The sequence below is a fragment of the Oncorhynchus clarkii genome, chromosome 28 (genome assembly GCF_045791955.1).
Source record: "Oncorhynchus clarkii lewisi isolate Uvic-CL-2024 chromosome 28, UVic_Ocla_1.0, whole genome shotgun sequence".
NCBI lineage: Eukaryota > Metazoa > Chordata > Actinopteri > Salmoniformes > Salmonidae > Oncorhynchus > Oncorhynchus clarkii.
This window is the reverse complement of record NC_092174.1, coordinates 23,464,392-23,487,336: the sequence shown is the minus strand read 5'-3', so window position 1 is coordinate 23,487,336 and position 22,945 is coordinate 23,464,392. Positions and strand designations below refer to the sequence as shown.

Here is a 22,945-nt window from a genome sequence, read left to right as displayed (position 1 = left end):
GTCGATTGAGTGGAATTAGGAACTAAGGAAAGTGCATGTTGTATCAATTCGGGACAAACGATGTGCAGCACACCTTGGTGCAGAACGAGGTTTCACTTGTAATACAGTATTTTTGACTTGTTTGACTTTTAAATGTCATGCCAGTTCGCTATTTTCTAATTTAGCTACATTCCCCGTGTTTAAGTGTACTTTCAGAGTATAGTCTCATAATTTCTACATGTTCTTGATGTAGCTATCAAGGCATGTCCTTAAATGAGTAACTACTGTGGGAGGATTCGTTTCCAGCAGCTCGCAGCCGTCAACCATCATTGATCCAAAGTAGCGAGTCACAATCACATCACAATCTACTGGAAACGGAGGCGATTTAATTTAACGTTAATGCTAAAAACAGAGGCTTCAAAAAAGTTTAGAAATTATCGCAACTGGGATTGTTGGGGGTCATAGCTAGCGTTCTACGCTGTTGCAGGACCATTTGTTGCACCTGCTTTGAGAAGGGTGTCTACCTTATGTCCCCACAACCACAGCACAGGTGGAAAATGTCCTGAGAGTCCTGCAGGCGAGATCTAGATCCCTCGTGGACATCGAAGTGGGAATGGAAGAATTTTACGACCAGCCATTGTCTGAATGTATGCTTGTGTAGTTAGATCCTTCGGTTTGTGCAGTTAAATGTGCAGTCTTAACTTCAATTTGCAGAGGCTGCACACTCAACCTGGACTCAGGCGTAGACGTAACATAGTAAACGTCAATCTATCTCCTTCCATTTAGTAAGATGCATTTGGAAAGTATTCAGACCCCTTCACCTTTTCCACATTGTTATGTTACATACAGCCTTATTCTAAAATGTATTAAATAGTTTTTCCCCTCATCAATCTACAAATCAAATCAAATTTATTTATATAGCCCTTCGTACATCAGCTGATATCTCAAAGTGCTGTACAGAAACCCAGCCTAAAACCCCAAACAGCAAGCAATGCAGGTGTAGAAGCACGGTGGCTAGGAAAAACTCCCTAGAAAGGCCAAAACCTAGGAAGAAACCTAGAGAGGAACCAGGCTATGTGGGGTGGCCAGTCCTCTTCTGGCTGTGCCGGGTGGAGATTATAACAAAACATGGTCAAGATGTTCAAATGTTCATAAATGACCAGCATGGTCGAATAATAATAAGGCAGAACAGTTGAAACTGGAGCAGCAGCACAGTCAGGTGGACTGGGGACAGCAAGGAGTCATCATGTCAGGTATTCCTGGGGCATGGTCCTAGGGCTCAGGTCCTCCGAGAGAGAGAAAGAAAGAGAGAATTAGAGAGAGCATATGTGGGATGGCCAGTCCTCTTCTGGCTGTGCCGGGTGGAGATTATAACAGAACATGGCCAAGATGTTCAAATGTTCATAAATGACCAGCATGGTCAAATAATATTAAGGCAGAACAGTTGACACACAATACCCCCTAATGACAAAGCAAAAACTGACTTTTAGACATTTTTGCAAATTTATACCAATTAAGAAACAGAAATATCACATTTACATAAGTATTCAGACACTTTACTCAGTACTTTGTTGAAGCACATTTGGCAGGAATTACAGCCTCGGGTCTACAAGCTTGGTACACTTGTTTTTAGGAAGTTTCTCCCATTATTCTCTGCAGATCCACTCAAGCTTTGTCAGATTGGATGGGGAGTGTTACTGCACAGCTATTTTCAGGTCTCTCCAGAGATGTTCAATCGGATTCAAGTCTGGGCTCTGGCTGGGCCACTTGAGGACATTCAGAAACTTGTCCCGAAGCCATTCCTGCGTTGTCTTGGCTGTGTGCTTAGGGTCATTGTCCTGTTGGAAGGTGAACCTTCGCTCCAGTGTGAGGTCCTGAGTGCTTTGAGCAGGTTTTCATGAAGGATCTCTCTGTACTGCCAAGAGTATGCAAAGCTGTCATCAAGGCAAAGGGTGGCTACTATGAAGAAACTAAAATATAATATATATTTAGATTTGTTTAACACTTTTTTGGTTACTACATGATTCAATTTGTGTTATTTAATAGTTTTGATGTATTCACTATTATTCTACAATGTAGAAAATTGTAAAAATAAGAAAAACCCTTGAATGGGTAGCTGTGTCTGTCACGGATCCTTCCGGAAACTGTCATTACGCACACCTGGCCCCTATTCCCATTGATTAGTAATTGTATAAGTGGGCCCTTTGTTCACCATTTGTCCTGTCGATTCTTGTTACAATGTCCGTTGGTTGTGTGAGTACCTGTGCTTCGTTGTTTTGGCTTCCGTGCCACTTGTTGTGTGCAGATGATTACGGGTTTTGTCCCGTGTGGAATCATTGTGTGTGTGTATGTTACGGGTCTCGCCCCAGTGTATTTATTTGAGGTACTCATCGCTCTTTTGTTTGGGTCTCAACCCTATGTTTTGTATATGTGTTTGTTTGTTTGGTCTTTGTAAATTTGGGTAAATAAAAAAAACTATTACGCATTCCTGTCTCCCGACCCTTTATGCCAACGGGACAGTGTCCAAACTTTTGACTGGTACTATAGATGTTTTTCATGTTCTGAACAGCTAATTTGTTAAATTTCATCCATAGCCAATTGTTATGCAAATGTTTTTGTTAATCATTCAAAGTGTTTCTGTGATACTCAGAGGCTGATCACTTGGTGATTGAGCTAATCTGATATACCGGTACAACCTAAGATAGCCATGAGCGCTGGTGCAGACCCCTGCATGCACAGTCTAGCCAATCCGAGACCCCTGCATGTACACTAAGTATCACATCTGTAATTACACAATATTATCAGTATGGAGCCACATGCAATTGCAGCAAGCTTGGAATATCAGGGCAAGTGTGGTGTATCTTTCAGGAGTCCCTCCACTCTCCCCACTAAACAATCATGTAATTTACATGATTATTATGGAGCTAATCCAAAACCAGAGATTGAAGTCTTGTTTTAATAGACTTCAGAGATTTGAGAAGAAACAAAGTTATTGCCAGACATGCCATTTGTTTCAATATGGTAAGCAATCATTTTAAGAATAAAAAGTAGGTCATATTGAGTGTAAATGTGATATAATACAGATCAGTCTGCATTGGACATTCTATGAATGTCAGAACATTGTGTTATACCTACACACAGAGACAATGAAAGTCTGCAGACTGGCTGAAGGCTTCAGAGCCCGACTGGGGCCAAACTGAGGGGTAACGTTTGAGAACAGACTGTTACTACCATATATTGTCAACTCCTTTTATATAGACAGAAACTTGCATGCCTACATGTTTGTTGCATTTGTCAGCCACTTGATGGTGCAAGTGTAACTCATATCACAACATTGACACTGCACTATGCATACTGTGTGTGTGTGTATGTGTGAGTAAGGAGAGAGAGAGGGGTGAAGGGGGACTGATTGCCTGAAGCAGAGCAGTCGCACCCCATAAACTGTAACAGTCGATCTTGTGCCATGCTGCCGTTGGTCCTTCTAGGTTTTGCCGTTGCCTTTTCGTTGGGACAGAATGACACGGGGCCTCTTGTTTTGGAGGGAAAGTGTCTGGTGGTTTGTGATGCGAACCCGTCTGCAGAGAGAGCGTTCACCTCTTCGTTTGGGATATCTGTCCGGGCAGGCGACGCTAAAGTGGCTTTCTCTGCGCTCAGAGGAACCAACCACGAACCTTCTGATATGAGCAATACGTCTCTGACCATCTACTTTGATCAGGTCAGGGATTAATTCTGTCCATTATTTGTGTTTACAAATTAGCATAATCTTCATAATGTACGTGTGTACTATTTATTTGTATTTTTTTCAGTTGTTAGTAAACATTGGCAACCATTTTGATCTGCAAGCAAGTGTATTTCAAGCACCAAGAAGAGGCATTTACAGTTTCAGCTTCCATGTGGTGAAGGTTTACAACCGGCAGACTATACAGGTGAGCGCACAGAGAGGTCTTGATTTAGTTGAGACACCAATTGTGGACTTGTTTTTTTGTATCACATATCCATGGCATTGCATTCTGCAGGTGAACTTGATGCACAACGAATACCCTATCATATCAGCTTTCGCCGGGGACCAGGATGTCACTCGAGAGGCTGCGAGCAATTCAGTTCTTCTGCAAATGGAACGGGAGGACAAACTCTACTTAAAGCTTGAGCAGGGAAATCTAATGGGTGGATGGAGGTACTCCACGTTTTCTGGATTCTTGGTTTTTCCACTCTAAGTCTCAAATCAAGTGATTCTTATTTTATTCAAGGACGTTGGCCACCCTTCTTTGGACTTTAATTATGAAGAAATGTATAACTGACTGAGATAAAGTAGGCTATTTTGGTCATTTATGATGAAATTATTCTGTGCTATAATGTTGGGATTTGTATTGCTGAATGTGACTGATTGTTGGTATGATATTATATAAACTAGTTCAATATTATAGTAACCTGTTCAAGCGAATGTCAGTTGCACTCAGTGGCTATCCAAGGTCCTGAATCCGCAAACACAGATCTACTCGGTAGCTGTCAGTGGTGCTGAAATCACAAAGCGCATCGAGCCAACAGGTGGCGATTGAATGTTGGCTCTGGTATCAACGTTGTTGCAGTAGTGTAATTGAAATACTGTAATAATAAAAACTATTTCCTCCTCATGCTGGCAATTGGACCTATTCTGCACATTGAGATTATGTACTGAACAGTTTAACCTCTAAATAAAGACGACTGACTAGAACCTGTGTGTGTGTGTTAGATGAGACAGAGAACATAGTTTTCATTACCCCCCCACAGTTTAAGTCGGAAGTTTACATACACCTTAGCCAAATACATTTAAACTCAGTTATTCACAATTCCTGACATTTAATCCTAGTAAATATTCCCTGTCTTAGGTCAGTTAGGATCACCACTTTATTTTAAGAATGTGAAATGTCAGAATAATAGTAGAGAGAATGATTTATTTCATCTTTTATTTCTTTCATCACATTCCCAGTGGGGCAGAAGTTTACATACACTCAATTAGTATTTGGTAGCATTGCCGTTAAATTGTTTAACTTGGGTCAAACATTTCGGGTAGCCTTCCACAAGGTTCCCACAATAAGTTGGGTGGATTTTGGCCCATTCCTCCTGACAGAGCTGGTGTAACTGAATCAGGTTTGTAGGCCTCCTTGCGCACACACGCTTTTTCAGTTCTGCCCACAAATGTTCTATTGGATTTATGTCAGGGCTTTGGGATGTCCACTCCAATACCTTGACTTTGTTGTCCTAAAGCCATTTTGCCACAACTTTGGAAGTATGCTTGGGGTCATTGTCCATTTGGAAGACCCATTTGCAACCAAGCTTTAACAACCTGACTGTAGTCTTGAGATGTTGCTTCAATATATCCCCTTAATTTTCCTACCTCATGATGCCATCTATTTTGTGAAGTGCACTAGTCCCTGCAGCAAAGCACCCCACAACATGATGCTGCCACCCCCGTGCTTCACGGTTGGGATGGTGTTCTTCAACTTGCAAGCTTCCCCCCTTTTCCTCCAAACATAATGATGGTCATTATGGCAAACAGTTCTATTTTTGTTTCATCAGACCAGAGGACATTTCTCCAAAAAGTATGATCTTTGTCCTCATGTGCAGTTGCAAACCGTAGTCTGGCTTTTTATGGCAGTTTTGGAGAAGTGGCTTCTTCCTTGCTGTGCGGCCTTTCAGGTTATGTTGATATAGGACTTGTTTTACTGTGGATATAGATACTTTTGTACCTGTTTCCTTGATGTGAATTGAATTGAATTTCCTTGAATTGTGATACAGTGAATTATAAGTGAAATAATCTGTTAACAATTGTAAAAATTACTTGTGTCATGCACAAAGTAGATGTCCTAACCGACTTGCCAAAACTGTAGTTTGTGAAGAAATTTGGAGTGGTTGAAAAACAAGTTTTAGTGACTCCAATCTAAGTGTATGTAAACTTCCGACTTCAACTGTATCTATACACACTTATAAAAAAGGTGTTATCTAGAACCTAAAAGGGTTCTTCAGCTGTCCCCAAAGGATAACCATTTGAATAACCCTTTTTAGTTCCAGGTAGAACCCTTTTGGGTTCCATGTAAAACCCTTTCCACAAAGGGTTCTAAATAGAACCCAAAAGGGTTCGACCTGGAACCAAAAAGGGTTCTTCTATGGCGACAGTTGAAGAACCCTTTTGGAAACCCTTTTGTGTATTAGGATGACACGTATCATTTACCTTGACATTATAAAATCACTCTCTCTTTCTTTCTCTCTATCATTCATGGTGATATCCCTCTTACCCCAGCAGTAGACACGTCTGGTGAGCGTGCACCCCTGTGCCTTCAGGATAAAGTACTCAGATTGTGAAAAGCACCAATTCAACAGCTCCTCAGCGTGTGACCATGGCTGTAGCCTTTTGATGTCTGTCCTCTGCCTCTGAGTTCACACAGAGAGCAGTAGAATGACCAAGGAAAAAAACTATCTGCACTATGCTGACAACTGGCATGTAAAAGTCCATAATCATTCCTCGTTGAAACATCATGTGGATTTGCCCTTTCTTATTGAGATGGAAAGTATCCTTTTCCCAGAAACCCAGCCGACCTTGATCCTGGCTGTACCTAGTTAACCCTGACTTAACTCTCTTGGGAAACACTTGGCACACAGAATGCTGGTTATTCTTTAACTGGCTTCAAAAAGGTATCATAAACTGCGTTTACACAGGCATCCCAATTCTGATCTTTTGACAGATTATTGAATTTGGTTTTTGATTATTGGTCAAATGATCAGAACTAGGCTGCATGTGTAAACACAGCCTTAGACATTTACACTGAGTGTACTAAACATTAGGAACACCTTCCTAATATTGAGATGAACCCATTTTGACCTCAGAACAGCCTCAAAACTACAAGGTGTCTAAAGCTTTCCACAGGGATGCTGGCCCATGTTGAGTCCAATCCTTCCAACAGTTGTATAAAGTTGGTTGGATGTCCTTTGGGTGGTGGACCATTTTTGATACACACAAGAAACTGTTGAGCATTAAAAACCTAGCAGTGCTGCAGTTCTTGACACACTCAAACCGGTGTGCCTGGCACCTACTACCATACCCTGTTCAAAGGTACTTAAATTATGCCCATTCACCCTCTGAATAGCACACATACACAATCCCTGTCTAAATTGTCCCAGGGCTAAAAAAATCCATATTTAACCTGTCCCCCTTTCATCTACACTGATTGAAGTGGATTTAACAAGTGACATCAATAAGGGATCATAGCTTTCACCTGGATTCACCTGGTCAGTCTGTCATGGAAAGAGCAGGTGATCATAATGTTTTGTATACACAGTGTATATGACCATTTCTTTGCCATTATTATATTCATATTCTTCATTAGATCTTACTGAATTAATCACAAGCCCATTTTCCCATGGCAACTCTAACATGGAAGTTGAATCCCAGCCCCCGTCCCCGCAGGAGGCCTTTTGCCTCTTTTGCTTCTATGTTGTTTTTCTATGTTTTCTTTTCTATGTGTTTGGCCTGGTATAGTTCCCAATCAGAGGCAGCTGTCTATCGTTGTCTCTGATTGAGAACCATACATAGGTTACCTTTTCCCACCTGGTGTTTGTGGGTAGTTGTTTCCTGTTTTCACCTTTCAGGACTGTTTCGATTTTAATTTCTTACATTCACTTTGTTATTTTGTATTTTTGTGTTCTGTTATAAAAAATAATCACTCCTCATCCGATGAAGACGAAGATCATTACAACTATGTGCATGACACAAGTAATATTTCCAATAATTGTTTACAGACAGATTATTTCACTTTAATTCACCTTATCCCAATTCCAGTGGGTCAGAAGTTTACATACACTAATTTGACTCTGCCTTTAAACAGCTTGGAAAATTCCAGAAAATGATGTCATGGCTTTAGAAGCTTCTGATAGGCTAATTGACATCATTTGAGTCAATTGGAGGTGTACCTGTGGATGTATTTCAACACCTACCTTTAAACTCAGTGCCTCTTTGCTTGACATCATGGGAAAATCAAAAGAAATCAGCGAAGACCTCAGAAAAAAATATTAGACCACAAGTCTGGTTCATCCTTGGGAGCAATTTCCAAAAAGCTGAAGGTACCACGTTCATCTGTACAAACAATAGTACGGAAGTATAAACACCATAGGACCACGCAACCGTCATACCGCTCAGGAAGGAGACGTGTTCTGTCTCCTAGAGATGAACGTACTTTGGTGCGAAAAGCGCAAATCAATCCCAGAACAATATGTAAGAGGTATGAAAGGACCCTGTGCAGATGCTGGAGGAAACAGGTACAAAAGTATCTATATCCATAGTAAAACAAGTCCTATATCGACACCCTGAAAGGCTGCTCAGAAAGGAAGAAGCCACTTCTCTAAAACCGCCATAAAAAAGCCAGACTACGGTTTGCAACTGCACATGTGGACAAAGATCATACCTTTTGGAGAAATGGCCTCTGATCGGATGAAACAAAAATAGAACTGTTTAGCCATAATGACCATATGTTTGGAGGAAAAAGGGGGAAGCTTGCAAGTTGAAGAACACCATCCAAACCGTGAAGCACGGGGGTGGCAGTATCATGTTGTGGGGGTGCTTTGCTGCAGGGACTGGTGCACTTCACAAAATAGATGGCATCATGAGGTAGGACAATTATGTGGATATATTGAAGTAACATCTCAAGACATCAGTCAGGAAGTTAAAGCTTGGTCGCAAATGGGTCTTCTAAATGGACAATGACCCCAAGCATACTTCCAAAGTTGTGGCAAAATGGCTTAAGGACAACAAAGTCAAGGTATTGGCCTGGCCATCACAAAGCCCTGACATAAATCCTATAGAAAATGTATGGGCAGATCTGAAAAAGCGTGTGCGAGCAAGGAGGCCTACAAACCTTACTCAGTTACACCATTTCTGTCAGGAGGAATGGGCTAAAATTCACCCAACTTATTGTGGGAAGCTTGTGGAAGGCTACCTGAAATGTTTGAACCAAGATAAACAATTTAACGGCAATGCTACGAAATACTAATTGAGTGTATGTAAACTTCTGCCCCACTGGGAATGTGATGAAAGAAATAAAAGCTGAAATAAATAATTCTCTCTACTATTATTCTGGCATTTCACATTCTTAAAATAAAGTGGTGATCCTAACTGACTTAAGACAGGGAATTTTTACTTGGATTAAATGTCAGGAAGTGAGAAAAACTGAGTTTAAATGTATTTGGCTATGGTGTATGTAAACTTCCGACTTCCACAGTCGTGGCCAAAAGTTTTGAGAATGACACAAATATTAATTTCCACAAAGTTTAGATATTTTTGTCAGATGTTACTATGGAATATTGAAGTATAATTACAAGCATTTCATAAGTTTCAAAGACTTTTATTGACAATTACATGAAGTTGATGCAAAGAGTCAATATTTGCAGTGTTGACCCTTCTTTTTCAAGACCTCTGCAATCCGCCCTGGCATGTTGTCAATTAACTTCTGGGCCACATCCTGACTGATGGCAGCCCATTCTTGCATAATTAATGCTTGGAGTTTGTCAGAATTTGTGGGTTTATGTTTGTCCACTGCCTCTTGAGGATTGACCACAAATTCTCAATGAAATTAAGGTCTGGGGAGTTTCCTGGCCATGGACCCAAAATACCGATGTTTTGTTCCCTGAGCCACTTAGTTATCACTTTTGCCTTATGGCAAGGTGCTCCATCATGCTGTAAAAGGCATTGTTTGTCACCAAACTGTTCCTGGATGGTTGGGAGAAGTTGCTCTCGGAGGATGTGTTGGTACTTCTGGCACCGACAGAGATGGCCTCCTCGCTTCACATTCCTAGGAAACTATGTCATACCCTATATTACTCATCTCATATGTATATAGTGTACTCTATACCATCTACTGCATCTTGTCTATGCCGTTCGGTCATCGCTCATTTATATATTTTTATGTACATATTCTTATTAATTCCTTTACATTTGTGTGTATAAGGTAGTTGTTGTGAAATTGTTAGGTTAGATTACTTGTTAGATATGGTCGGAACTAGAAGCACAGGCATTTCGCTACACTCGCATTGACATCTGCTAACCATGTGTATGTGACAAATAAAATTTGATTTGATTGCCATTCTTTATTCATGGCTGTGTTCTTAGGCAAAATTGTGAGTGAGCCCACTCCCTTGGCTGAGAAGCAACCCCACACATGAATGGTCTCAGGAAGCTTTACTGTTGGCATGACACAGGACTGATGGTAGCGCTCACCTTGTCTTTTCCGGACAAGCTTTTTTCCGGATGCCCCAAACAATCGGAAAGGGGATTCATCAGAGAAAATGACTTTACCCCAGTCCTCAGCAGTCCAATCCCTGTAGCTTTTGCAGAATATCAGTCTGTCCCTGATGTTTTTCCTGGAGAGAAGTGGCTTCTTTGCTGCCCTTCTTGACACCAGGCCATCCTCCAAAAGTCTTCGCCTCACTGTGCGTGCAGATGCACTCACACCTGCCTGCTGCCATTCCTGAGCAAGCTCTGTACTGGTGGTGCCCCGATCCCACAGCTGAATCAACTTTAGGAGACAGTCCTGGTGCTTGCTGGATTTCTTGGGCGCCTTGAAGCCTTCTTGACAACAATTGAACCGCTCTCCTTGAAGTTCTTGATGATCAGATAAATTGTTGATTCAGGTGCAATCTTATCCGCAGCAATATCCTTGCCTGTGAAGCCCTTTTTGTGCAAAGCAATGATGACAGCACGTGTTTCCTTGCAGGTAACCATGGTTGACAGAGGAAGAACAATGATACCAAGCACCACCCTCCTTTTGAAGCTTCCAATCTGTTATTTGAACTCAATCAGCACGACAGAGTGATCTCCAGCCTTGTCCTCATCAATGCTCACACCTGTGTTAACGAGAGAATCACTGACATGCTGTCAGCTGGTCTCTTTTGTGGCAGGAGGAAATGTTTTTGGGGGATTCAGTTCATTTGCATGTCAAAGAGGGACTTTGTAATTAATTGCAATTCATCTGATCACTCTTCATAACATTCTGGAGTATATGCAAATTGCCATCATACAAAATTGTGTCATTCTCAAAACTTTTGGCCACGACTGTACAGTTCCAGTCAAAACCTACTCATTCAATGTTTTTTCTTTATTTGTTCTATTTCCTACATTGTAGAATAATCGAGAAAACATCAAAACTATGAAATAACACATGGAATCATGTAGTAACCAAAAAAAGTGTTAACCAAATCAATATATATTTTATATCTTAGATTTTTCAAAGTAGCCAACCTTTGCCTTGATGACAGCTTTACAAACTCTTAGCATTCTCTCAACCAGTTTCATGTGGTAATCACCTGGAATGCTTTTCCAAAAGTCTTGAAGGAGTTCCCACATATGCTGAGCATTTGTTGGCTGATTTTCCTTCACTCTGCGGTCCAACTCTTCCCAAACCATCTCAATTGGGTTGAGGTCAGGTGATTGTCGAGGCCAGGTCATTTGATGCAGCACTCCATCACTCTTCTTGGTCAAAAAGCCCTTACACAGCCTAGAGGTGTGTTGGGTCATTGTCCTGTTGAAAAACAAATGATAGTCCCACTAAGCGCAAACCAGATGGGATGGCTATCACTGGATATCACTGCAGAATGCTGTGGTAGCCATGCTGGTTAAGCATGCCTTGAATTCTAAATAAATCACAGACACTGTCACCAGCAAAGAACCTCCACCCCATCACACCTCCTCCTCCATGCTTCACGGTGGGAACCACACATGCGGAGATCATCCGTTCACCTACTCTGCGTCTCACCAAGGCACGGCGGTTGGAACCAATAATCTCACATTTTAATTCATCAGACCAATGAGTGCCAGTTTCATCATAGTGCTTGATGGTTTTTGTGACTACATTTGAAGAAACTTTCAAAGTTCTTGACATTTTCCGTACTGACTGACCTTAATGTCTTAAAGTAATGATGGACTGTCGTTTCTCTTTGCTTATTTGAGCTGTTCTTGCCATAATATGGACTTTTGTACCAAATTGGGCTATCTTCTGTATACCACCCCTACCTTGTCACAACACAACTGATTGGCTCAAACGCATTAAGACGCAAATAAATTCCACAACTTAACTTTTAACAAGGCACTCCTGTTAATTGAAATGCTGGTTGAGAAAATGTTGGTTGAGAGAATGCCAAGAGTGTGCAAAGCTGTCATCAAGGCAAAGGGTGGATACTTTGAAGAAACTCAAATAGAAAATGTATTTTGATTTGTTTAACACTTTTTTGGTTACTACATGATTCCATGTGTTATTTCATACTTTTGATGTCTTCAATATTATTCTACAACGTACAAAATAGTAAAATAAAGAAAAAACAAACAAATTAGTAGTTGTGTCCAAACTTTTGACTGGTGCTATATTTATATACATATATATACACTACCATTCGAAAGTTTGGGGTCACTTAGAAATGTCCTTGTTTTTGAAAATGTTTGTCCATTAAAATAACCTCAAATTGATCAGAAACATAGTGTAGACATTGTTAATGTTGTTGCGGAAGGTTGCAAGTTCAAATCCCCGAGCTGACAAGGTACAAATCTGTCGTTCTGCCCCTGAACAGGCAGTTAACAAACTGTTCCTAGGCCGTCATTGAAAATAAGAATTTGTTCTTAACTGACTTGCCTAGTTAAATAAAGGTAAAAAATATAAATAAAAAATACTATTGTAGCTGGAAACGGCAGAATTTTTATGGAATATCTACATAGGTGTACAGAGGCCCATTATCAGCAACCATCACTCCTGTGTTCCAATGGCACGTTGTGTTAGCTAATCCAAGTTTATCATTTTAAAAGGCTCATTAGAAAACCCTTTTGCAATTATGTTAGCACAGCTGAAAATGGTTGTGCTGTTTAAAGAAACAAAACGGGCCTTCTTTAGACTAGTTAGACATTGTTAAAGTTGTAAATGACTATTGACTATCTACACTGTATTTCTGATAAATTTGATGTTATTTTAGTGGCTTCGTAAGAAGCATTTCAAGGTCCTGGAGTGGCCTAGCCAGTCTCCAGATCTCAACCCCATAGAAAATCTTTGGAGGGAGTTGAAAGTCCGTGTTGCCCAGCAACAGCCCCAAAACATCACTGCTCTAGAGGAGATCTGCATGGAGGAATGGGCCAAAATACCAGCAACAGTGTGTGAAAACCTTGTGAAGACTTACAGAAAACGTTTGACCTCTGTCATTGCCAACAAAGGGTATATAACAAAGTATTGAGATAAACTTTTGTTATTGACCAAATACTTATGGCTAAGTATTTGGCTAGGCCACTCCAGGACCTTGAAATGCTTCTTACGAAGCCACTCCTTCGTTGCCCGGGCGGTGTGTTTGGGATCATTGTCATGCTGAAAGACCCAGCCACGTTTCATCTTCAATGCCCTTGCTGATGGAAGGAGGTTTTCACTCAAAATCTCACGATACATGGCCCCATTCATTCTTTCCTTTACACGGATCAGTCGTCCTGGTCCCTTTGAGAAAAACAGCCCCAAAGTATGATGTTTCCACCCCCATGCTTCAAAGTATGTATGGTGTTCTTTTGATGCAACTCAGCATTCTTTGTCCTCCAAACACGACGAGTTGAGTTTTTACCAAAAAGTTCAATTTTGGTTTCATCTGACATTCTCCCAATCTTCTTCTGGATCATCCAAATGCTCTCTAGCAAACTTCAGACGGGCCTGGACATGTACTGGCTTAAGCAGGGGGACACGTCTGGCACTGCAGGATTTGAGTCCCTGGCGGCGTAGTGTGTTACTGATGGTAGGCTTTGTTACTTTGGTCCCAGCTCTCTGCAGGTCATTCACTAGGTCCCCCCGTGTGGTTCTGGGATTTTTGCTCACCGTTCTTGTGATCATTTTGACCCCACGAGGTGAGATCTTGCGTGGAGCCCCAGATCGAGGGAGATTATCAGTGGTCATGTATGTCTTCCATTTCCTAATAATTGCTCCCACAGTTGATTTCTTCAAACCAAGCTGCTTACCTATTGCAGATTCAGTCTTCCCAGCCTGGTGCAGGTCTACAATTTTGTTTCTAGTGTCCTTTGACAGCTCTTTGGTCTTGGCCATAGTGGAGTTTGGAGTGTGACTGTTTGAGGTTGTGGACAGGTGTCTTTTATACTGATAACAAGTTCAAACAGGTGCCATTAATACAGGTAACGAGTGGAGGACCTCTTAAAGAAGAAGTTACAGGTCTGTGAGAGCCAGAAATCTTGCTTGTTTGTAGGTGACCAAATACTTATTTTCCACCATAATTTGCAAATAAATTCATGAAAAATCCTACAATGTGATTATCTGGATTTTTTTCTAATTTTGTCTGTCATAGTTGAAGTGAACCTATGATGACAATTACAGGCCTCTCTCATCTTTTTAAGTGGGAGAACTTTCACAATTGGTGGCTGACTAAATACTTTTTTGCCCCACTGTATATACAGTGCCTTGCGAAAGTATTCGGCCCCCTTGAACTTTGCGACCTTTTGCCACATTTCAGGCTTCAAACATAAAGATATAAAACTGTATTTTTTTGTGAAGAATCAACAACAAGTGGGACACAATCATGAAGTGGAACGACATTTATTGGATATTTCAAACTCTCTCCAGAAGTTCAGTGAGGATCTCTGAATGATCCAATGTTGACCTAAATGACTAATGATGATAAATACAATCCACCTGTGTGTAATCAAGTCTCCGTATAAATGCACCTGCACTGTGATAGTCTCAGAGGTCCGTTAAAAGCGCAGAGAGCATCATGAAGAACAAGGAACACACCAGGCAGGTCCGAGATACTGTTGTGAAGAAGTTTAAAGCCGGATTTGGATACAAAAACATTTCCCAAGCTTTAAACATCCCAAGGAGCACTGTGCAAGCGATAATGTTGAAATGGAAGGAGTATCAGACCACTGCAAATCTACCAAGACCTGGCCGTCCCAGACACACCAAACATGTGGAAGAAGGTGCTCTGGTCAGATGAAACCAAAATTGAACTTTTTGGCAACAATGCAAAACGTTATGTTTGGCGTAAAAGCAACACAGCTGAACACACCATCCCCACTGTCAAACATGGTGGTGGCAGCATCATGGTTTGGGCCTGCTTTTCTTCAGCAGGGACAGGGAAGATGGTTAAAATTGATGGGAAGATGGATGGAGCCAAATACAGGACCATTCTGGAAGAAAACCTGATGGAGTCTGCAAAAGACCTGAGACTGGGACGGAGATTTGTCTTCCAACAAGACAATGATCCAAAACATAAAGCAAAATCTACAATGGAATGGTTCAAAAATAAACATATCCAGGTGTTAGAATGGCCAGGTCAAAGTCCAGACCTGAATCCAATCGAGAATCTGTGGAAAGAACTGAAAACTGCTGTTCACAAATGCTCTCCATCCAACCTCACTGAGCTCGAGCTGTTTTGCAAGGAGGAATGGGAAAAAAATTCAGTCTCTCGATGTGCAAAACTGATAGAGACATACCCCAAGCGACTTACAGCTGTAATCGCAGCAAAAGGTGGCGCTACAAAGTATTAACTTAAGGGGGCTGAATAATTTTGCACGCCCAATTTTTCAGTTTTTGATTTGTTAAAAAAGTTTGAAATATCCAATAAATGTCGTTCCACTTCATGATTGTGTCCCACTTGTTGTTGATTCTTCACAAAAAAATACAGTTTTATATCTTTATGTTTGAAGCCTGAAATGTGGCAAAAGGTCGCAAAGTTCAAGGGGGCCGAATACTTTCGCAAGGCACTGTATCCTTAGAATTTTTTTGTCCATTAAAATAACATCAAATTGATCAGAAATACAGTGTAGACATTGTTATTTTTTTATATATATCTATATATATATATATATCCTTTCCATATCCACCAAGGACAGATTCAATCTTCATCCTGCTTGGCAAACATGATTATTGGTCACATCTGCATGTACAGGCAGCCAGCTCAAAGTAATCTCCTACTTCCGTGAAGCTGTCACTGGATGAGCATGCATGGCGTTTCACATTATTATTCGAAACTGTGCTGCATAAGAAGCCCTCTAATGTGAAGATACATGCAGCGCTGGATAAGAAGCCCTCTGGGGTTAGTGGTGGCAGATGGCATGACTTTCAGAACAAAGCATCAATGTGACAAACTTCTGCAGGGCCAAGAACCCGCTGTAAGTACTGAGATTACCGTTTGACTCTGTAGTCTATGGGTGGTTTGATGGAAAATAAAACATACAATGATTATCGGTAATTATAGCCTCTACTATTAAATAATCCCAAAAACATATATTTTTTATTTAACTTGACAAGTCAGTTAAGAACAAATTCTTATTTACAATGACGGCCTACCCCGGCCAACGCTGTGCACCGCACTACGGGACTCCCAATCACGGTCAGATGTGATACAGCCTGGAATCGAACCAGGGACTGTAGTGACGCCTCTTACACTGAGATGCAGTGCCTTATAGACCGCTGCGCCACTCGGGAGCCCAAATCATATTAGGCTTATTCCTGCTGTTTCAGTGCCATCACCTGGGATTAAAGCCACAAGAGGGCCGACTGCCACTTCCTCTTCTGTTCTCAGAGGGCATTCATAAAAATGTAAAAATACTCAGCCTCATCCCAACATTTCACCCTTAGAATGATTTGTTGTATAATCAACACTGTTAAACAAAAGAGCAAAGTTAGTTAAAAGTTGGTTATGAAAATGCATTGTTCATAGATAAAGATAGTAGGCCACTCTGGTGATTGGGGCAGCTGGCAAGGCTGAGGCTACTTTTCAGTTGCCTGAGAGATACAGGATCCAGTGGCATGTTGAGAAGAGGAGGGAGTAGCTGGCAAAGACGGGGTGGGATTAAGTTTTAACACCACTTTAACTGGAGGATTCGTGATCTCTGTAGACTGAGAAGCCCGGACATTTTAAATATGTATTGCGTCATTTTAAGTTCAGAGTCACATTTTCAAACGAAAACTTTCTGTATGATGATTAACAATATACAGACTTATCTGTGAATAAGTATTTTATTAACAGTAAAACACCCCTCCTTTAACTGCATTCAAGATGTGCAATAAAAACGGTGTACAGCCGTTCATAAAAGTATGTTTAGGTGATACCAAGTATTTTACCATAGGTAGCAACTCATGATCTGGAAAGTAACAAGGTGAAGCAATTTTCCTTATACTTAGTGACAGGCAAACAGTCAAGTTAAGGCTACAAAAACAAGCCATTATCCCTATATGGTTATACACAGTCAATGCCGATTAGTTCTCCCAAATCAGCTTCAGGTGTGTGGTGATCAAATATTAGTTCTCCATATACGCAACGTAATTCACATGCAATGAGTAACCATCAATGATGCAAAATAAAAAACTTTTAAAGACTCAGCAGAGGCGACTTTCAGGTATCAAAATCATACTAGCTACAGACCCCTAACAAAAACTGTTTTAATGTAGGACAACAAACCACATAGGATAATGAGGAAATGCTGAGTGTAGTAATGATTAGATAATGTATGTGCTTTATATGACAGTCTAGTAAAAAACACGAGTTGGCGCACACCCAAAAATGTTTGCAGAGGTGCTGACTGACACCCTGAAGAAAGCACTGAGTGCTGAAATGTTGGTTGTACCCAAATTGTTGGGAGCATATTGAGTGTACGAAATTCTTTCTTTTTACATGCTTTATATAACAAAACACTTGGTCTATCAAAACAGAATTTACAGAAATAATTCAATGTAACAAAAAGCTGATCAAGATTCAGCTTCAATCCTTGGCTTTGAGGTGGGGAGTATAACTGTATGGCTCACAAGACATGTCAGTTACTGGCATTGGCTGGTGGACACATCACTGGGTTAGGGTCATGTCCAAAAGATTAAAAACTAGGCCTATTTCATTATGTTGCTGATCTAAAATGTGCAAGAAAGTCCAACTGGGTTTCATTGATCTTCTTCAGTAGTGCTTTTCCTGCAAGTAATCTTTCATCTTGTTTGGCAAAGGCAATTTCTGGATAAGGTCAATCCGTGTGTACTGACGGATGACAAACCGACAGAGGTACTGCATGGAACGCACCTGCATAAACCTTGAGATAGGGTTTGTCAGTCTGACAGGATACGTGGCAGTCCCTGGTGTACGAGATCGTGAATAGCAGAAGGCTCCACTCTCAGAATCTCTGATGGAATGTTCAATGAGTTCCACTATTGATATGTGACCCTCCACATCTGGCTGTTCGTAGAAACTGAAACTGCCATTGGAGTGTTCGATCCTGGTGTGGAGGGTCTTACCCTGTGAACGAAAGCTCAAGCTCAAAAGATAACGATCATCTGAGCTGTCTCGCACCAAGAATGACCCATCTGGTAGGCTAGCAAGTTTTTCCTCAGCTTCCCAACGCGTTATAGGACCCCAGTACCAACCCTGCTTGGCCAGTTTCTTTAGCTCTACTGTAAGGCTGGTTACAATCATGGGCCCGCTGTGCTGAACAGCATCATAAACCCTGCCAACGCCAGGGGCTGAATTGGGATCAAAGTTGAGATGGTGCATTACTCTCTCTGCACCATGCGAATGAGAAGAACCACCATATACTTGGAAACTCCTTCGGATGTGACTGCCAGGTAGCTGAGGTAGCAAAGAGGAGAGAGGAGAATCTATTCTAGAGTCTGGAATAAAGACACCTGCAGATTCATAGAGCAGTCTATTCACTGATGGGTCCATGAATATGTCTGGTGACATCAGCTCCTCCTGGTCAATGGGGTCTTCCGCTGCATGAGGAGGGAAGCCCTCGGGCTGAGGCACCTCATCTATTGGAGAGGAATTATCCAAGCCTTTTTCAAGGTCATCATCTAAAGGCATTGCATAGTGAATATAGTTCTGAGGTGATAGTCCAATAATCGCAGGCACATTTTCAACATCAATATCTAGATGCAAATCACAATTCTGAGGCTCAGTGCTCTCAGATGAATCCTGAAAAGGCCTATCCATCTGGGGATCAGGGAATACTTTCTGAATGCCATAAAGAGATGGGCTGGGGTCTGATGAGTGTATCATAGCTTTCACTTTCCCATCCATTCTAAGACATGTTTCCTCAGAATTCGCTGCCCTGAGGGCCCATGGCGTGGGGCTATAATGGTGACTACTAGATCTTAGATGGTGCTGTGATTTTACGTCGTTAAAGAAAATGGGTGCTGAGGAGCACGAGAATGTGTCATCTTCACAGGTTACGGATGTGGAACTTTCTTTTATTTTACTTTTCTGTTTTGCCGAAAGCCTCCTTTTCAGTGATCCCATAAGACTCTCACTTTTTGAGCCGTTCTTACGGCCTTTCTTCTCCTCGTGATCAAAATCGTTACAAACAAGTTCTTTGCTGTAACATTTTCCAAACATTGAATCTGTTGAAAAGTTGGTATCTGAATTTGGCTGTGGTACAACATCCTCTCCCTCCTCTTTGCCTTTTAGGTTGAATGACTTTCGTATTGTTTTCAGACTAATTTTCTTCATTTTGGAAGTCCCTCAGACATGTGGGGATCTCATAGATGTGTGGATGGCCACAAAGGTTGTCCTTCAAAAGCAGTCATCCCTGAAGAAGAAAAAAATCCCATTAATTTATTCCACATCAAGACAAAGAATACATATCCTCAGTAGTTGTCATAACATTTAGAATACCGCAGTCTTATCAATCATGGCTAGCTACCTTTCTACAGTAGCCTGTTTTTCCAACTGCCGGCGATATCTATGAAGAAGCCCAACACTACAGATACATCCTAGCCAGCTAAGGTGGCCACCCAAGAAACAAAGAGGGCTAGCTGGCTAGCTTCTTTCATACTTCGATTAACTTTTGATATTACCTGTCATCCTCTGTTAAAAACGGTTTTCCCAGTAAACTGTCAAGATCGATGCATTTTGAGTTCGCTGGGAAATCAAAGCACTTGGCTTGGTTTTGACAGCTAACGTTACTGCCTAACGACGTTAGCTAGCTTCTGACAGGCTGCTAGCCAGGCATCTAGCTAGCTAACTGGCTTTAGAGATCCCACACGATACAATGTAGAAAAAGCAATACAAACTATGTCTAACTGGTTAGGAAGCTAGCTAAATAACGTTATATATATTTGTTTTAATATTCCTTGCAGAACTGCTGTAGCTAATAAGTTGCACATTTGTAGCTATACTTAGCTAATGCTAGCTATCTAGCTAGAACTTTTCAGTCTCCCTTCCTGTCGTTGTCCTTTGTTTACATGACTATTGCATTGTGGGAAAAGAGGTAAGGAATTCCTCAGATCTGAACGCATTGATAATCACTTCAATTTACATGTTCATTTTCATATTTAGCCTACACAATACATTTGGTGTCACATATTTGATTTAAATCAGCACAAAACCTTAAAAAAAAAAACTTAACCTTTGTTTTAGAATTAGATTCCAAGGGTGTATTCATTCTGCCAATTCTGTTGCAAAACCTGAATTTGTCAATATAAACTCTCGTTTTACTCTGTTTGCTTCCATTTCCTTATTGATGGTAACCGGTTTCCGTAATGAATACGCCCCCGAGGTTTATTCACTAGTAGGATTTGCAAAACGTTTTGTAAAGGAAACCGTTTCCCGTTTACTCTAGGAACCTAATGGAAGCAAACAGAGAAAATGGAACGAAACGAGGAGGGACCTACCTACCTACATTGAAAATGAGTAAACGGTTTTATTGTAAAATTATTGTAAGAGTACTTAGCCTATATAGGATATTTGGGCAAAATACCTAAACAGGCATGGTATTTAATTTTAATATTGATCCTGCATGTTAGTTTCCTACTTTAAGTCCTTCCATGCCGTGGAAGTCCACTGCTTCATGTCTCATAGGCCTAGGTTTGAATGTTTGCTTAGTAATGGAGGATACATAGATTATTAATGTTCTACAGAACTGTTGCTTTTGGACAGCATGAAATAAAAAAGAAAACACAGCAATTCCACTCCCATATCCACAAGAGCTCCCAAATGAACTTCTCAGACAATGACAGCACTGTCCATAAAAAGGGCTTCAGGCACTGCTTTGTGCACTGTATGGTCCCGAAAGTAAAACATGTTTGTTTTAATTGGAAAGGATGTAAAAGATGCCCAATGCGTATTTCGTTGAGAAACTATGTTATGCTCTAGAAATTATCTTTACCCTTAAAATTACAGTACAGATTGAGGCAGACATTGCTTTCATGCTTTTGAGGAGAATTAGTTTTTTTCAATATCATCTGACTTTATACTCAGTCACGAGGCAAGTGGTGGTGCAGCCAGATGGGAAACGAGCATGAGTAATTTGTGTGGTCACTGGGTCAAAACTCAAAGCCCTGACAAGTCATTCTTTAACACAGACATGCACCATGGCGGCTGTATAATGGGAGCAGACAGCATACGCGGCAATACGGTTAATTAGACTGCAATGAAGCTCAGTATGAGAGAGCTCCCAATGACTCAAATCACAAGCTGTTCCAATCTCTCCAAATTAAGTATATCCCAGCATCTCTGAGTGAGGTGAATGACAGATCACAAATGAACACTGATTGTTCATGTGAACCCTCATTCTGTTCACTTTGGGGGGAGTTTAACTAAGATCTTGATCACTGAGGAACATGGTTAACTTCTTGAACTTGTAAGAATAATAGACAAAAAGTTGTTGGATATAATGAGCTGTAAATTAACTCTCTCTCTCTCTCTCTCTCTCTCTCTCTCTCTCTCTCTCTCATTATTTCCATTTCTCCACCTTGATCATTTTGTGCACTTTGAGCTTGAGGGTAGGTGTTAAAAGTAACTAATGTCAGCAGAATGAGTTTGATCTCTTCTCATCTCTTCCTCTCCCAGTCCTAGTCGGTTTGTTTGTTCTTTTGACCCCTCACGTTTCTGTATCTGCTTCCTCTCAAATATTTTTCTGCCCCCCCCCAGGCCTGGCGTGCCACCCACTGCTGGAGAAAGGCATCCTGGGAAAGTGGGATGCTGCCACCAAGAGGTGCAATGGCATCTCCGCTAAAATATAAAATCTTAAAGTAATTCAAGTACCCCCAGAATGTAGCTGATTACATTTAGCTATTTCTTTACTTTCTTTGATTAGCAATGATTATTATAAATTGTGGTTTGATCAGAACGAGACGACACTTGAGATATTCCATAGGGACCTTTCTCTGTGCCCTGTATGTTCCCCTAATGGTACATGAGTATACATACATTACATTATCTTCAGTGCTTTGACAGAACTTTTATCCTGCAGAGGGCATCATTGTCATTGTTCGTTTGCACATACCTCTAGACATAATAAGTGTACAGTCCCACTGGGCAAAACTGGTTGAATCAATGTTGTTTCCACGTCATAAAAAAAAAAATCAATGTGAAAACTGATTGGATTAGAAAAAAGTCATCAACATAAGGGAATTTCTTCAAACTTTTAACCTAAATCCAATGATATGATCAAATTATTTGTTGATTTCACATTAAAGTTGACAACTCAACCAAATAAATAAAAACTAGATGTTGAACTGACGTCTGTGCCCAGTTAGGTGATCCTAAGTAACGGAAGTAAAGTACATAAACTCAGGTCTATTTTGTAGCCTGGTTCCTTATGTAGGCGGAAATCATAATAAAAAACAGGTGAGGGCTGGAGCTGGCAATTGGTGCTGGTTGTTGGCACCATTATTTTATGGCTTGGCAGCTGCATGTTGATCCTGCACCCCCATTTCATCAAGACAAAAAGCTACTATTTTATACTCCTTATACTCCACGATTCTAGAATGGTTAATGTGTGAATGGTGAAAAAAAGGAGAAATCAAAACCCTCCTGTAAACAGAAAAAGTTCAGAGATGACGTGGGGAGTGAGGCCCAGCCCCTTGGTGACTATATTCTTAAGTGTGTAAATTCTATTTGTAGCCTTGCTTGTTGTTTACAGTCTGCACTCCAAACCCAAGAAACTAAATAAATATGGAGGCTTGGACAAATTCTTATGTCACTACAGAGGTTA

General features: G+C 40.9%; 2 protein-coding genes across 2 annotated transcripts; one reads left to right on the top strand and one right to left on the bottom strand.

Moving 5' to 3' along the window:
* Nucleotides 1–3,442: 3,442 nt before the first annotated feature.
* Nucleotides 3,443–4,193, top strand: LOC139387218 (cerebellin-2-like). The gene is made up of 3 exons (XM_071133296.1): nucleotides 3,443–3,694; nucleotides 3,786–3,905; nucleotides 3,996–4,193. Exons 1-3 carry the CDS (start codon nucleotides 3,443–3,445, stop codon nucleotides 4,191–4,193), a joined length of 570 nt encoding a protein of 189 aa, XP_070989397.1.
* Nucleotides 4,194–16,974: 12,781 nt separating this feature from the next.
* LOC139387274 (suppressor of cytokine signaling 6-like) lies at nucleotides 16,975–20,208 on the bottom strand. Its single transcript, XM_071133388.1, has 2 exons — nucleotides 19,806–20,208; nucleotides 16,975–19,537 (listed from the first exon to the last, which is right to left on the bottom strand). Exon 2 carries the CDS (start codon nucleotides 19,456–19,458, stop codon nucleotides 17,917–17,919), a length of 1,542 nt encoding a protein of 513 aa, XP_070989489.1. The 5' UTR covers nucleotides 19,459–19,537; nucleotides 19,806–20,208; the 3' UTR covers nucleotides 16,975–17,916.
* Nucleotides 20,209–22,945: the final 2,737 nt, after the last annotated feature.